Here is a 13,071-nt window from a genome sequence, read left to right as displayed (position 1 = left end):
TGGATAATACCATACCATATTGGAGAGTGTGTTCATCTAACATAGTATCAGAATCATGTCCTAAACTTGACACTACCAATAAAATCCCAAAAAAAAAATTAAGGAGAGGGGTTGGATGAGCCATCTTGTATTGAAAGAAAAAAAAAAACTTAATTCTCCCATTTCTCTTTCATCTATAATTATTATTATTATTATTTTCCATTTAAAGAAGTCTAATACAAGTGTAAATTTAAAAAAAAAAAATGAACTTCATGTGCAAAAGCTATACATTATTCATTTTAAAACGAAATTTTAATAGAGAATCTAAATTGGTCCAGTTTTTACCACCCAACTCAGTGTGATCAATAATTCTCACGTTCAAAGAAGAACATTTCTAAAACGTTATACTATTTTTTACCGATCTATCTATATCTATACTATAGAGAAAGCATGTAAAACAAAGAACACAGATTCCATTGAATTTCCATACAACTTTACAGATCTTCTTCATCTGAATCTCCCTGTCTACAATCACGAACATCATATGATGAAGAAGAAGAAGAAGCAAGGTAGGAGCAGAAAGCTCAATAAACAAGCAAAAATCACTTATTAATTGGTGCAAGAATGGTATAGACCAACAGGAATGTAACAATTACGATTGCACCTGCTAGAGTAAACCTCGGACTAGTCCACAGCATCAGATTTGATCTCTCTGTTCTTTTGATGGGATCTACTTCTTCAGACAATGGATAATCCGATCTTCGCGGGTTCCAGCTTACATATTTGTTTGGAGAGAAATCTGAGAAGATCGTCTTTTTCCCTCGCTTTCTGAACTTCGACCAAGCCTTGTCCCAATCTGTTGAGGGCTTATCACCTGATTCACATAATTGGTAGTCAATGATGCAAAAAGTAATTAGATACTTGATATGATTCAGAAAATTGTAATTCAACTTTGTGCCTGCAAATATCCTTATCATCACCCTAATACTGAGGATAGGCCAATGTAAAGTAACATGGGAAACATTTACTTTATTTAGGCTATTTTCAAACAATAACTGTTTAACCTCAACGTTAAACATCAACTTGATCTGCATTTGATATTGAAAAATTCAAATAGTTAGCTTACAAACTAGAAAAACTCGAGTTACTCAAAATGGTGTCCTCGTGTAAGGGCTCGGGATGTTCGAACATACCTTTCAAGTATTGAATTCAATTCTCTAAATTGAAAACTTAAAATAATTCAAAACGCTTGTTTTCTCATGAAAATAAAGGACAAAGCCTCAAAGATTTCTTGTTTTTATTTTTTAAAAAGGAAAAGATTCAAATTTACAAGTTATGTATGAACCAACTTTCCACACAGGACAACAGAACCTCTACATATACTTAAAGTAATATGATATTACCCACTTTCGTTATAAGCCCTCATGATTTTGCTTCTGATTGTGCCCAATGTGTGACTTTGTTTGTACTCCTAACACTTGGTAATTGAAATCAAGACTTCTTTTGAGAGCCTAGAGCTTGAAAAGTGAGCTGATGATACTCAATATAACTAGAAACAATCAATCTCGCATAAGATGGTAGGACATATAACTCTTGATCATTGAGTAGATGGCACTCGTTCAGAATCAAGGAGACAAGAGAAATGTTGTTGTGCAACAAGTTAATACATATTAAGGAGAATTAGTAGCTTTATAATTGGAAGTTACATGCCTTTATCTGGGCGATCAAGAGCACTATCAAGCTAAAGCCTATTAACGCTTTGAAAAGCAAATTGATCAAGAGATTAAGAAGGAAATTGCTCGTAATTTTTGTATACTCCAAGTGAGTTTTTCCTGTAACTTGGAAGCATTCTTGCTTTTATCGACAAGAGAATTAGTCAAAAACCTTCATCAGCGAGTGACTAATACTTAAAAACAGACGAATCAAATCCTAAACCTAATTTTAGACGAAACGGAAATCTAGATCTCAACACCAACATGTAACTCCTACTCCATTCTAAGTACCTCCGATCATCATACTCAAAATGGCGGGAAAATACGAAAAGCATTTCTCAACACTAAATTACTTTTATCCTTTTAAGACATTTCGATTACTTCCTTAAACCAGAGTGTCCAATGGATTCTTGCATCTCTCCCTCACAGCTCAAACTAAAATCCGAAGTAGCAAGAGAGGTCAACAACGAAGCAAAACTCATAGTCAAACTAAAAATCAGTAAAAATAGAGAAAAGAATACCGATGCCATACGTTTCTGATCATCATTATCGTCATCTTTTCGTGGATCTCTAGGCCTTCTCCCTGAGCACAGAGGAACCGCCGGCGAAGAAGAAGACGGTGAGGACGCAGATGATTTTAGTTTGTTTCTCGAGAAAAAGTAACGAGGTGCGATTACGGTTCCGATTAGCATCGCGGCAAAGATTCCAATTCCAGATTGAAACCAAGAATTCGTTCCTTGGTCTGCATCCACCTATTCACTTCACTGACCCCCCTCAGTCCGTTCCTTCTCATATCCGTATTCGGTGAACTTGCAGGCCTCAGAATCTGCCACGTCATCCGAATCATCGTCTTTGTGGGCCCGTAAGATCCCACGTCAACTAATTTGGGCTTTTTTTTAGAGTATGAATTGGGCCGACCCGTCCAGCTTTTCTCGTTTCTGGCCCAACTAGTTATAAATAGATTAAATTCAATAAATAATTTTAACTGACATGATTCGAAATATCGAAAATGGTTTTAAATTCTTTATCTGAATTTTTTTAATTAATATAATTAAAATGTTTTTTTTAAATAGAAGGACAATAATATTAATAAATTATTATATCATAAATATTAACTATCCATTTAAATTTCAATTCATTTTCAAATTATAGGTTAAAAATGTTCGTAAAATTATATTTAAATTGTAACATTGTGTTAAGAAGATTAAATTTGTATATAGTTTCAATAAATATCTTATTTAGTTCGATTTCTAATAAAAAAATTAAAAATTAAATGATATATCGAAAAAAAATTAAATTACAAATTTAATATAATTCCACGAGTCAATTAATACACGTTCTCTTTATAAAGTGTAATTTTTAAAATTACTAAATTTAGAATTTAACATAAATAAATAAAAACAATCATTAAAGAAAGAAGGGAACGCTTTAGTTAAAGAGGGAAAAGGAAAGAAGAGAAAAGAAAAAAGGTGATGAGACATTTATGACCCTACCCATTGCCTTCTTTGGCAAAACACGAGCCACTCGTGTTTCACTCTCGCGCCTCCGTTAATTTGGCGTTTGCTCGTCCATGTATGTGCCGGTCACCGGTGGCGCGCCCCGTCCCTAAATTGTCGTTTCAGGAAAAAAATATATTAAATATTAATCACAAGTGGGAGATATTTCGCCACGTGTCGATCATTGCAGGGGTGTGGAAAAAAAGTTGGGCGAGGCTGTTGGGCCCACCCACTCCCAAATCCAATGTGCACCACGGAAAAACAAGTTGGTTAGTAGATAAATCTCAGCCGTTGGATCCCGTGGTCACGGTATTGTCCAGCGTGCAAATCCAACCTTTAGAAATAGCTACTGCTTTTAATTTCATCCGTACTTAAAAAATATTTTTTTTTTCTTTCTAATTAATTTCAAATTTTCATCAATATTGAAATTAGTATCCTAACTATTCTAAATTAATTAATCTCGAAAATAAAAAATGAACAATAGTGAAACTCTTATGGAAAAATGTAACACAAATAGAGAATGTAAACTATATATATATATATATATTTATTTATTTATTGATCTTTTAATTTAATATAATAAATTATTATGTTTTAGTTCTACTTAAGCTATTTTTTTCTGAAGTAATTTAATTAATTTTAGAAATTTTCGTTAAGTGAGACATAAAATTTTAATTTGAAAATTGATTTAATTTAAAATAATGTAATAATTTTTTTCTTATCCCATAACGACAGAAGTACGAGAACGAGCGAGCGGGACAGGGACGAGGAGGTGGAGTCATCGGGCACTCGTGGTCGAGAATGACTCGCCGGTAGCTTTCCCAAATCTGCATGGGCCCCACTTTGTGCCCGATTCCCGATTTATTAGGCCACCTAAATGTTGAACATCGCCAAAACATCGGCCTCGCTGTCCCCTTCCTCGTGTAGCATCGTTTGAATTTTCAACGGAGATTGAAAATAAATTTGTTTTTTTTCCTTCATTTATTAAACTAAAAAATAAAATAAAAAACCATTTTTTCGACTTTGAAATCCAACATATAATTTATACTAATTTATGTTATATTTTTAAATAGATTTGTTGAAAATTTTATTTCTAATATTTTTGTTTTAAAATAAGACATCTTTCTAACTCTCAAATAATTAAATCTTAATGATGCATAATTCAAATTAAATAAGCGGTAAATATGTTATTTCATACTAAAAAATTAATTTCATCTAATTCAAATTAAACCTATAAATTAAAAAAAATCATAAATTAATTAACATTATTAAAATTTTAAAAATATTTTATTTATCTAAATCCATAGTACTTTTTAAATATGCTATTATAACTATTTGGAATATACGATATATAATTTTATTATTTTATTGAATCATTTTAAAATGGTAGTTTCTAAATCACTTTATAAATTTTGATGATTTATCTAAATAAAATTAAATAAAAATTTCTATTAGATTTGTAGGTTTATATATTTATTTTATGTTTAATAATTGTATTAAAAAATAATTAGTTATTAAATGAAACTTTAATTACCTATAAGGTTAATTAGGTATTGGTCATCTTTTTCAAGGTAAGAAGTTCGAATTGTCAGCGTAATTTATCGTAACTGATATATACCGTATTATTTGAGGTTGAAAATAAAAAATGATACATAGACGTGGAAGATTATTCGATAAAAAAATTAGATTTAACTTTTAAATATAAAAAATTTTATTTAATTAATTTTAGATAGATATCTACTCTTTTTTTTTTTTACTGGTTTAATCGTGAAAAATTATTATAAATACAATTTTTTTTTTATAGATGAAACAAATTTAATAATTCATTATTATGAAAAAGACAGAATAATGAAATTTATTAGGGATTAAATCTATAAAAGAAAAATAATAATTTAACTAATATGAATATAGATCAAAATATAAATCCATAATTTTGGGACGACATGACTTTTTTTAAAACAAATAAGTAAATAAATACACATTTAAAACGGATATTCCCCGGTAGGCGGCGATTAAATCGTTTCAATCGAACGCTCCCTAGTGGCCAACAAAACGAAAGGCGTCAAATTTCGCTCCACAAGTTCTCATTTCACACCTTGCCCGCCATTGTTACCTTCCTCCGTCTCTGCTCCGATTCAGCCTTATCATGCTCTGATTAACCACATGAACTCCAACGCTTCGAATCCACATACTTCTATGGCGACTTCCTCTGCTGCAGATTCTTCTGGCAAGAAGGTTCGTAAGCCCTACACCATTACCAAGTCCAGAGAGAGTTGGACCGAAGAGGAGCACGATAAATTCCTCGAAGCTCTACAACTGTGAGTTTCTTTTGTCTGTTACTTGCAATTATCTATGATTTTTCGTCTACTGATGTTCGTGTCGAATTCTACCTTCCGAAAGCAACATCCATGTACGATTTGTGTTTTTCTCTGAACTGCTTTATAACTTCCAGACGGAACTTCATCTTCCTTCTAGATTGTAGTTCTCTTGATTCTGCTTTGTTGTCGAGACTGTGGTTTGAGGATTTAACTTCGAGTTTTCTTAACTGTGATGGTTTTGATTTTTGTGTTCCCGCTCTTCGTCATACCACATCGCATATTTTTGTCTCATCTTATTTTTTTCGCATCAACATTATGGAGCTATGATTTTAGTGCTCTTTAATTGGAGTTCTACGTAGATTAGTTATCAGTTGACGCGGAATCAGAGAGTTGAAAGCTCTGTAATTGTGGTTTTTCCATCCTAGAATCGAATTTTTAGTGGCAATTTTACGAGCTTGAGATATTGAGATCCACTAATCCAGTAACCGAAGAAAATTTGATGAGAAAATTGAGATCCGAACATATGTCAAATTTTCAGGTTTGATCGTGACTGGAAGAAAATTGAAGATTTTGTAGGTTCAAAGACAGTTATTCAGGTGAAGAATGGTCGATTTGGTTTGTTGGAGCTTTTTATCTTTGATTTCTTCCTACAACATGTTCTTTACCCTACAGTCAATGCTGCAGATTCGAAGTCATGCCCAAAAGTATTTTTTGAAAGTCCAAAAAAATGGAACAATAGCACATGTACCTCCACCTCGTCCAAAACGCAAGGCTTCACATCCTTATCCACAAAAGGCATCCAAAAATGGTACAACAATCTGATTCATGATCAAAAAACATACTTCAAAGCTCCCAATTACTGACGTACTTAATTAACTGCTATTCAACAGTTTTGGTACCGATGCAAGCGTCAATGGCTTATCCTTCTTCAGTTAATACCCTAGCACTTGGATATTGTCCATGGGAGGATGCATCGATAATGATTAACCCTTCATCCAGCAAAGTCACGCATCCACAAGATGAATTTACAAATCTTCACAGATCTGAAAGTACGTATATTTATCTCCCACCCCTAAAATTTTCATTGAAGTAGACTGGCATTGAAAATTGGACTCTCAAGCCCTTACCTTATTACATGGCATTAAAATTCAGCTGAAAATGCGTCAGAAGGGACACCAATGATCAATAGCAATAGCCTCAATGTTATTGGAAGCCCCGATACGGAAAAGCAGGGAAAACAAGCTCCTATGCTTCATGGTAACATATTCCAGTTTGGTTATAATACAGTGTTATGTCAGTGAAAAACTAGGCCTTAGAAGTAAAATGGCGATCTAACTTCTTATTTATTCGTTATCCTGCAGGCTTACCAGATTTTGCAGAAGTTTATGGCTTCATTGGGAGCGTTTTTGACCCAGAAAGTAAGGAGCATGTGAATAAACTCAAGGAGATGGATCCTATCAACTTTGAAACGGTGAGGTTGAGAATCTGGGATTGTGTCTTTGACTTTACTTCCAAGTATAGTTAGTGTGAGATCCCCCTTCGGTTGGAGAGGAGAACGAAACACCCTTTATAAGGGTGTGGAAACCTCTCTCTAGCAGACACGTTTTAAAATTTTTGAAGAAAAGCTCAAGAGAGAAAGCCCAAAGAGGACAATATCTGTTGGGCTTGGACCGTTACAATTAGTGTCTATAATTGCATGCAATCAGCTGGGCTTCACCCTCGTGCACATTTAGAAATCATATTCTGCTTGTTTATATTGCTTCTTAGTTGCACTTCGAATCATGCTGATCATTAAAGACTCCGGATTAATGCATGTTAAAACACCATTCTGGAAATTATGCAAGCATTTGCTCAAAGCTACAATTGGTGATATGCAGGTTTTGTTGTTGATGAGAAACCTCACTTTTAACTTGTCCAGCCCCGACTTTGAACCACTTGTAAGTATGGCATACTTCTATTCTCCAAGTACACATGTCTGTTTCTACCATGTACTTTTCTTTCTCAGATGCCATGCCATGCCATGCTTATATCTTGTGCCCGAAGCCTATTTTCTTGCTTTGCATGGTTGTAATGTCAAGTCACGGTTTCTCTTTAGATTTGCATAGGGCGTAGCTTCTAGGACTTGAAATGCAATTATAAATTCCCATTTTATTGGTAGAGTGGATTGTGAAACTAGATTGCTAATTTATGCTGGTTAACTTAGGGTTGAACAAAATCTATTTTCATGATGTCCAAGCTCTTTTGCATGTTATATTTAATGGAAACGATTCTAAGAAACTGACGTTGTGTAATTCCCACATTGAAGGAGAACATTCTGAAGGCTCTGGTTGATACTCAGTTTTGGAATTGAATTGTAACTTATTCTCCCCTCATGGTTAAGCATTCGAAAACGTTCTAAACGGTTTCTATGTCGACTTAACTGATTTGTTTCAGAGGACCGTGTTGTCAACCTATGATGTGAATACAAAAACAGTGGCAGTCACTGCAGGAGTGCCTACGAAGAAGCATACCGATGATATATCCTGTTGAATTACCTACTACCTAAAACTACCTCATTCCCCTTGTATCAGCTCTTATCTACTCTGCCTATTACTTGTCGAAGTCAGCGTGGTGGAAAGCCCAGACAATGGCAGCCGCCAGCCAGGGCTGTTAGAGAAGATTGTATCAAAAATTGGTCTCCACTGATTCTTTTGAGGCCTTTATGGATCCTCATCTTGGCACCTTATCAAGGCTCATATTTCACTGGTTTGGCCTATAACCAAATGTATATTTTTGTAAGATCTGTTTGATGAATTTTGTCTTTTGCTAATAAAAATACAGCCCATTAACCGTTTGTGAGGCTGCATATCAATCGGGCTGTTGAATCAAAATGTGGCTCGACCTCAGAGTGGTATTGGTCGATAGGCGATCATCTTGTGCTTGTACTGTTCAAAGTGAGTGTAAAGTGTTCTGATTTAAATTCATCACCTCTTTTTGTAGGCTGTTTTTTTTCCCCCCAAGCAACCTGAAAGAATGAAATGGGTTAGTATTTATAGACGAAATGTGTTTCTAGACAGTCTTCCTTCCCTTCTGGCGACTAATTTTCTTCGATCAATGTTTTGCCTTTCATTAATGGAGGAAATATACTTTGATATCCGATTGATATCTTTTTAGTTAATATATATATATATATTCTAAATTTAACAAAGAGATCATGTTTGGTCGAATATATAATATCTATGGTCGACTTAAAATTTCATGGTGGGTCATTTTGTATTGTTTTGATTATACTTTCGATAAATAAATGTTCGAAAGAAGAGTTTTATATCTAGTAGGTTTTAGTTGACAGTATGATAATTGAAGCTTTATCAACAATCCATCGCCGTTTCTCCTTCTCAAAACTATCTTCCCCACTTGTTCTTCTCAAGATGGGATTGTCTTTCTCACCTCTAATGCGGATTCTTTCTTGGGTATATCAGTCCGATGGGGAGGATTCATCAATCGCGAGAATCATCTAGGTATATAAGGGAGTATCTTTGACTTCCATTAATGTTGTTTCAAGGGGGATTGATTTGACCAGTGGTAGATAGATAACGATTTGGATTGAGTACAAAGATGCAATGAAAATGATTGGGGCCTCCAAGTCCTCTTCTTCCCCAATTTACCACTCCAAGCCATCAAATTGAATGCATGTTGGTTGCTTTACTTCTACCGGGCATGGTTCAACAGTCCACATTGAATCATATTTTCATTTTATATAGACCAAAATGATAATTTCATTTTATGGCATTTTTTTAACGATCTGAGAAAAAAAAAACATATGATAACAATGTTTGGATCAGCTCACTATCGGGTTGATCAATCAGGGCTGCGTTTCCGTACTAGTAAGCACTGAATTGGGCCCAGAACCGTTAGTCCCGATTTAAAACCTAATTCTGTGCTATAAATTGATCAATTTCTCCCCGTCCACGTCTCCATAGAGAAAAGCCCTAGTTCTGCGCATTCACTTGCCCGAAATGGCCGCCGCCGCCGCCGCTCGTCCTTTGGTCGCCGTCCAGTCTCTCGAAGGCGACATCGCAACCGATGCTGCCCCGACGGTGCCATTGCCCGACGTCATGAAAGCCTCTATCCGACCGGATATCGTCAACTTCGTCCACGCCAACATTTCTAAGAACAGACGCCAACCCTATGCCGTAAGCAAGCGCGCAGGTCATCAAACTTCCGCAGAGTCATGGGGTACAGGTCGAGCCGTTTCTCGTATCCCTCGTGTTCCTGGTGGCGGTACTCACCGTGCTGGTCAAGGAGCTTTCGGAAACATGTGTCGTGGAGGTCGTATGTTTGCTCCGACGAAGATCTGGCGCCGATGGCACCGAAAGATCAACGTGAATCAAAAGAGGTATGCTGTTGTTTCCGCCATTGCTGCTTCTGCAGTTCCTTCTCTGGTTTTGGCTCGTGGCCACAGAATCGAGTCTGTTCCGGAATTGCCGCTTGTGATTAGCGACTCCGCCGAAGGAATCGAGAAAACCTCTTCTGCGATTAAGGCTTTGAAGCAGGTCGGTGCATTGCCTGATGCGGAGAAGGCGAAGGACAGTCACGCCATTCGCCCTGGTAAGGGTAAGATGAGGAACCGTCGCTATATTTCTCGTAAGGGTCCATTGATTGTTTATGGTACTGAAGGTGCTAAGCTTGTCAAGGCCTTCCGCAACATTCCTGGCATTGATATTGTGAATGTTGAGAGGCTGAATCTTTTGAAGCTCGCACCCGGAGGTCATCTTGGAAGATTTGTTATCTGGACCAAAACTGCTTTTGAGAAGCTTGATTCCATTTATGGATCGTTTGAGAAGTCTTCTGAGAAGAAGAAGGGTTACGTGCTTCCGAGGGCCAAAATGGTCAATGCTGATTTGTCTAGAATCATCAATTCCGACGAGGTTCAATCTGTCGTTAAACCCATCAAGAAGGATGTGAAGAGACCGTCATTGAAGAAGAACCCACTCAAGAACCTTAACGCCATGTTGAAGCTTAACCCATATGCTAAGACTGCAAGGAGAATGTCTTTATTGGCTGAGGCACAGCGCGTAAAAGCCAAGAAGGAAAAGCTTGACAAGAAGAGGAACATCATCCCGAAGGTATTCTCTCTTGAATTTGGCTTTCTGGATTCTGAGTTTTTTATTGCTATTTACTTGATTGATTTTTTGGTGGTTCTTCTCGCGTGTAAATTGGTAATGTTGTTCTTCGATTGTAATAGTGGCAGGATTTTGAAATGCGATTCAATACTTGCAGCATTCATTCAACTTTTTCTTGATTGAAATGTTTTTGAGCCATATTGTTTTGTTGCTGGATTCTAGAGTTTAGTTAAACTACTTGTAGTATGTCATTGTGTAACTTGATAGATGAGAATTGGATGCTACCCAGGTTTTAGGTTTCACGTCTCTGTTTTCGCTTAGCAAATCCCTCTTCATTGATTGGTTCATTTCATCTGTTTCCTATGGACATTGATGAAAGCATCTGTGAATTGGTTCTCCATTCTTTTCATTTAACCGATTGCCAGTTGTCTGGTCTCCTAAGTTTACTACCCGGATGTTATGCATTTGATTGGGGTGTATCTTTTTTGGGTTTGTCATTTTTTTTTATCTTCACAGATCTTATGTTATTGGCTTGGCTTTTATCTAGGATGAATGTAGAGTTAGTTCCCTAATCTTGCTTGATATGATACTGTGAGCCCTGTTGACCGTTGTGGCGATTTTGTGTGCAGGAGGAAGCTACAGCAGTAAAGGCAGCAGGCAAAGCATGGTACCAAACAATGATTTCAGATAGTGATTACACCGAGTTCGAGAATTTCTCCAAGTGGCTTGGTGTGTCTCAGTGATTTCGTTTCTCTTTGACAATTTCTTCATAGACATCAGTTTGTCAATTAAATTTTGTATGCTGTTGTTTTTGCCTTTTCCTATCTTCTTGCCCCCTTTCTTGTCTACTTCTGGAAATGGAATTGAACATCTGAAGAGCTTAGGGAGGTCAGTTTAGTGTTTGGTTTACACTTCAAACTTATATTTAAAATTGAATCCATTGTTTGCTATTTTGATAGTTACAGATATCTTTGTACGTACTACAGGGGTTCACTTTAGGTATGAATGTTCATGCAATTTAATGACTAGTTCTCATATAATATATGGGTTCTTCATAACCAATGAAGAACAATGCACAATATTGATTGATCTTGATGGTTGATCCAGATGAGCCTCGTTTAGATTAATCACGATGTATCCAGCAGCAGCCCAATCCTAGAGAGATATATAAAATGAGATGGGCTACTACTGAACGGCCCAGTATCTTGTTGGGCCGTCTGGTACTTGGTCCAATCTATGCGATACAAAAATTACAAATTTCAAAGATCATTTTAATCTCAATATTAATTATATCTTAATAATTTAACTTCTTTTTTACAATTTTTTTTTTCAAACCTTGAGATGAATTTGTAAAATCAATAAACATAAATTAAAAGTCGTTTGATAATATCTCTTCAAAGAATGACATCTAAAATATTATTAAATTTTCCTTAAAAATCAATATTAAAGTTTTTTTTTTTTTTTTTTGCATTAAGAAATAAAAAGGGTAATTGTTAATGTATTAAGAGTGTGTTTTAATCCCCAAGGTTTTGTCTTTAAAAAGTTGATGTCCTATATCAATGACAATGTTACAATTTATTGTACCACAAAAAGCTATTCACATTAAATTCCAGTGCACCGTACCGTACATGATTCTGTCTCTCTGACCATAATAAAACACATGTTTTCTCTTTAATTTCATTATTATTATTATTATTATTAGAAAAGTTTTAATCTTATAATTTATATTTATTATCTTTTCTTGGGATTTTTTTTATATAATAGATAAATCTTGTATTCTCTCTAGGCATCAACGGTGTAGTTGGTTGATTTTGCTTTCTATTAAAAAATGTTGTTATTTATTAATTAAAAAACACATTTTTTTAGTTTCCAATTGGGTAATTATACATTAAAATATTTAGAAATGGTTAATGGCCATTGCCAAATTTTTCAAGCTCCATGTAAAAGTGGACCTTCCTTTTCCTAGGGATTTGCATTATAAAATTTAAAAAATAAAAAGAAATCAACATTGGTTTGTCACATTTAAGTACGCTATTTTTGGTAGTTGGGCAAAATAAAAAAATGGTTATTAAAAAAAAAAAAGAATGTTTTGAGAATTATTCTACATTTTGTAAATTCACTAAAAATAATAAAATCTCAAAAGAAAAATGATAAAATAGTAATTCAACATTTTCCGGTTTAAACAATTTATAAACAACACTCTTCTCGATTTTAGGAAACAAATTCTAACGTTAGAGTTAAGCAGAGGCACATGAATAAACCAAAACTATATTAAAACAAGAACGATTTCAATGATAAAGTTATTCTCAAAAAATTGAAATTGCTATCTATAAGGCAACTCAATCGTATCGTGGTAATTCAAAAAATCTTATATATATTAGATTAATTGTAATGGTAGAAATTATGAACAAATTTTGAAATGGAAAGATGAATGAAGTACTTAAAAAAAGATTATTAAATTTCC

General features: G+C 34.9%; 3 protein-coding genes across 6 annotated transcripts; 2 read left to right on the top strand and 1 right to left on the bottom strand.

Moving 5' to 3' along the window:
- Positions 1-434: 434 nt before the first annotated feature.
- On the bottom strand, positions 435-2,477 carry LOC111441439. Of its 2 annotated transcripts, none has more exons than XM_023078428.1 (2): positions 2,224-2,477; positions 435-853 (listed from the first exon to the last, which is right to left on the bottom strand). In XM_023078428.1, exons 1-2 carry the CDS (start codon positions 2,381-2,383, stop codon positions 582-584), a joined length of 432 nt encoding a protein of 143 aa, XP_022934196.1. In that variant the 5' UTR covers positions 2,384-2,477; the 3' UTR covers positions 435-581. The 2 variants fall into 2 exon arrangements, with proteins under 2 accessions (XP_022934196.1, XP_022934197.1); XM_023078429.1 differs by having other exon boundaries at positions 451-853; positions 2,213-2,470.
- A 2,731-nt stretch (positions 2,478-5,208) lies between these two features.
- LOC111442398 (protein REVEILLE 8) lies at positions 5,209-8,483 on the top strand. 3 transcript variants are annotated; one of them, XM_023079794.1, is made up of 8 exons: positions 5,209-5,505; positions 6,044-6,101; positions 6,190-6,313; positions 6,396-6,554; positions 6,658-6,762; positions 6,867-6,976; positions 7,383-7,442; positions 7,939-8,483. In XM_023079794.1, the coding sequence occupies exons 1-8, from the start codon at positions 5,351-5,353 to the stop codon at positions 8,032-8,034; spliced, it is 867 nt and encodes a 288-aa protein (XP_022935562.1). In that variant the 5' UTR covers positions 5,209-5,350; the 3' UTR covers positions 8,035-8,483. The 3 variants fall into 3 exon arrangements, with proteins under 3 accessions (XP_022935562.1, XP_022935561.1, XP_022935560.1); XM_023079793.1 differs by having other exon boundaries at positions 6,178-6,313; XM_023079792.1 differs by having other exon boundaries at positions 5,214-5,505; positions 6,178-6,313; positions 7,811-8,070.
- Positions 8,484-9,441: 958 nt separating this feature from the next.
- LOC111442111 (60S ribosomal protein L4-like) lies at positions 9,442-11,571 on the top strand. Its single transcript, XM_023079388.1, has 2 exons — positions 9,442-10,610; positions 11,237-11,571. The coding sequence occupies exons 1-2, from the start codon at positions 9,501-9,503 to the stop codon at positions 11,348-11,350; spliced, it is 1,224 nt and encodes a 407-aa protein (XP_022935156.1). The 5' UTR covers positions 9,442-9,500; the 3' UTR covers positions 11,351-11,571.
- The last annotated feature ends 1,500 nt before the right edge of the window (positions 11,572-13,071 follow it).

This window comes from Cucurbita moschata, unplaced genomic scaffold, assembly GCF_002738365.1.
Source record: "Cucurbita moschata cultivar Rifu unplaced genomic scaffold, Cmos_1.0 Cmo_Scf00004, whole genome shotgun sequence".
NCBI lineage: Eukaryota > Viridiplantae > Streptophyta > Magnoliopsida > Cucurbitales > Cucurbitaceae > Cucurbita > Cucurbita moschata.
Note: the sequence above shows the minus strand (reverse complement) of the source record. Positions and strands in the feature narration are given on the sequence as shown.

Excerpts from the sequence above, each read along its gene's own strand:
- LOC111442111 (XM_023079388.1), top strand. The coding sequence starts at position 9,501 with ATGGCCGCCGCCGCCGCCGCTCGTCCTTTGGTCGCCGTCCAGTCTCTC. Across the intron at positions 10,611-11,236 it reads AGAGGAACATCATCCCGAAG|GAGGAAGCTACAGCAGTAAA; the intron begins GTATTCTCTCTT and ends TTTTGTGTGCAG.
- LOC111442398 (XM_023079793.1), top strand. The coding sequence starts at position 5,351 with ATGAACTCCAACGCTTCGAATCCACATACTTCTATGGCGACTTCCTCT. Across the intron at positions 6,555-6,657 it reads AAATCTTCACAGATCTGAAA|CTGAAAATGCGTCAGAAGGG; the intron begins GTACGTATATTT and ends ATTAAAATTCAG. Across the intron at positions 7,443-7,938 it reads GCCCCGACTTTGAACCACTT|AGGACCGTGTTGTCAACCTA; the intron begins GTAAGTATGGCA and ends GATTTGTTTCAG.
- LOC111441439 (XM_023078428.1), bottom strand. The coding sequence starts at position 2,383 with ATGCTAATCGGAACCGTAATCGCACCTCGTTACTTTTTCTCGAGAAAC. Across the intron at positions 854-2,223 it reads CGATAATGATGATCAGAAAC|GTGATAAGCCCTCAACAGAT; the intron begins GTATGGCATCGG and ends TATGTGAATCAG.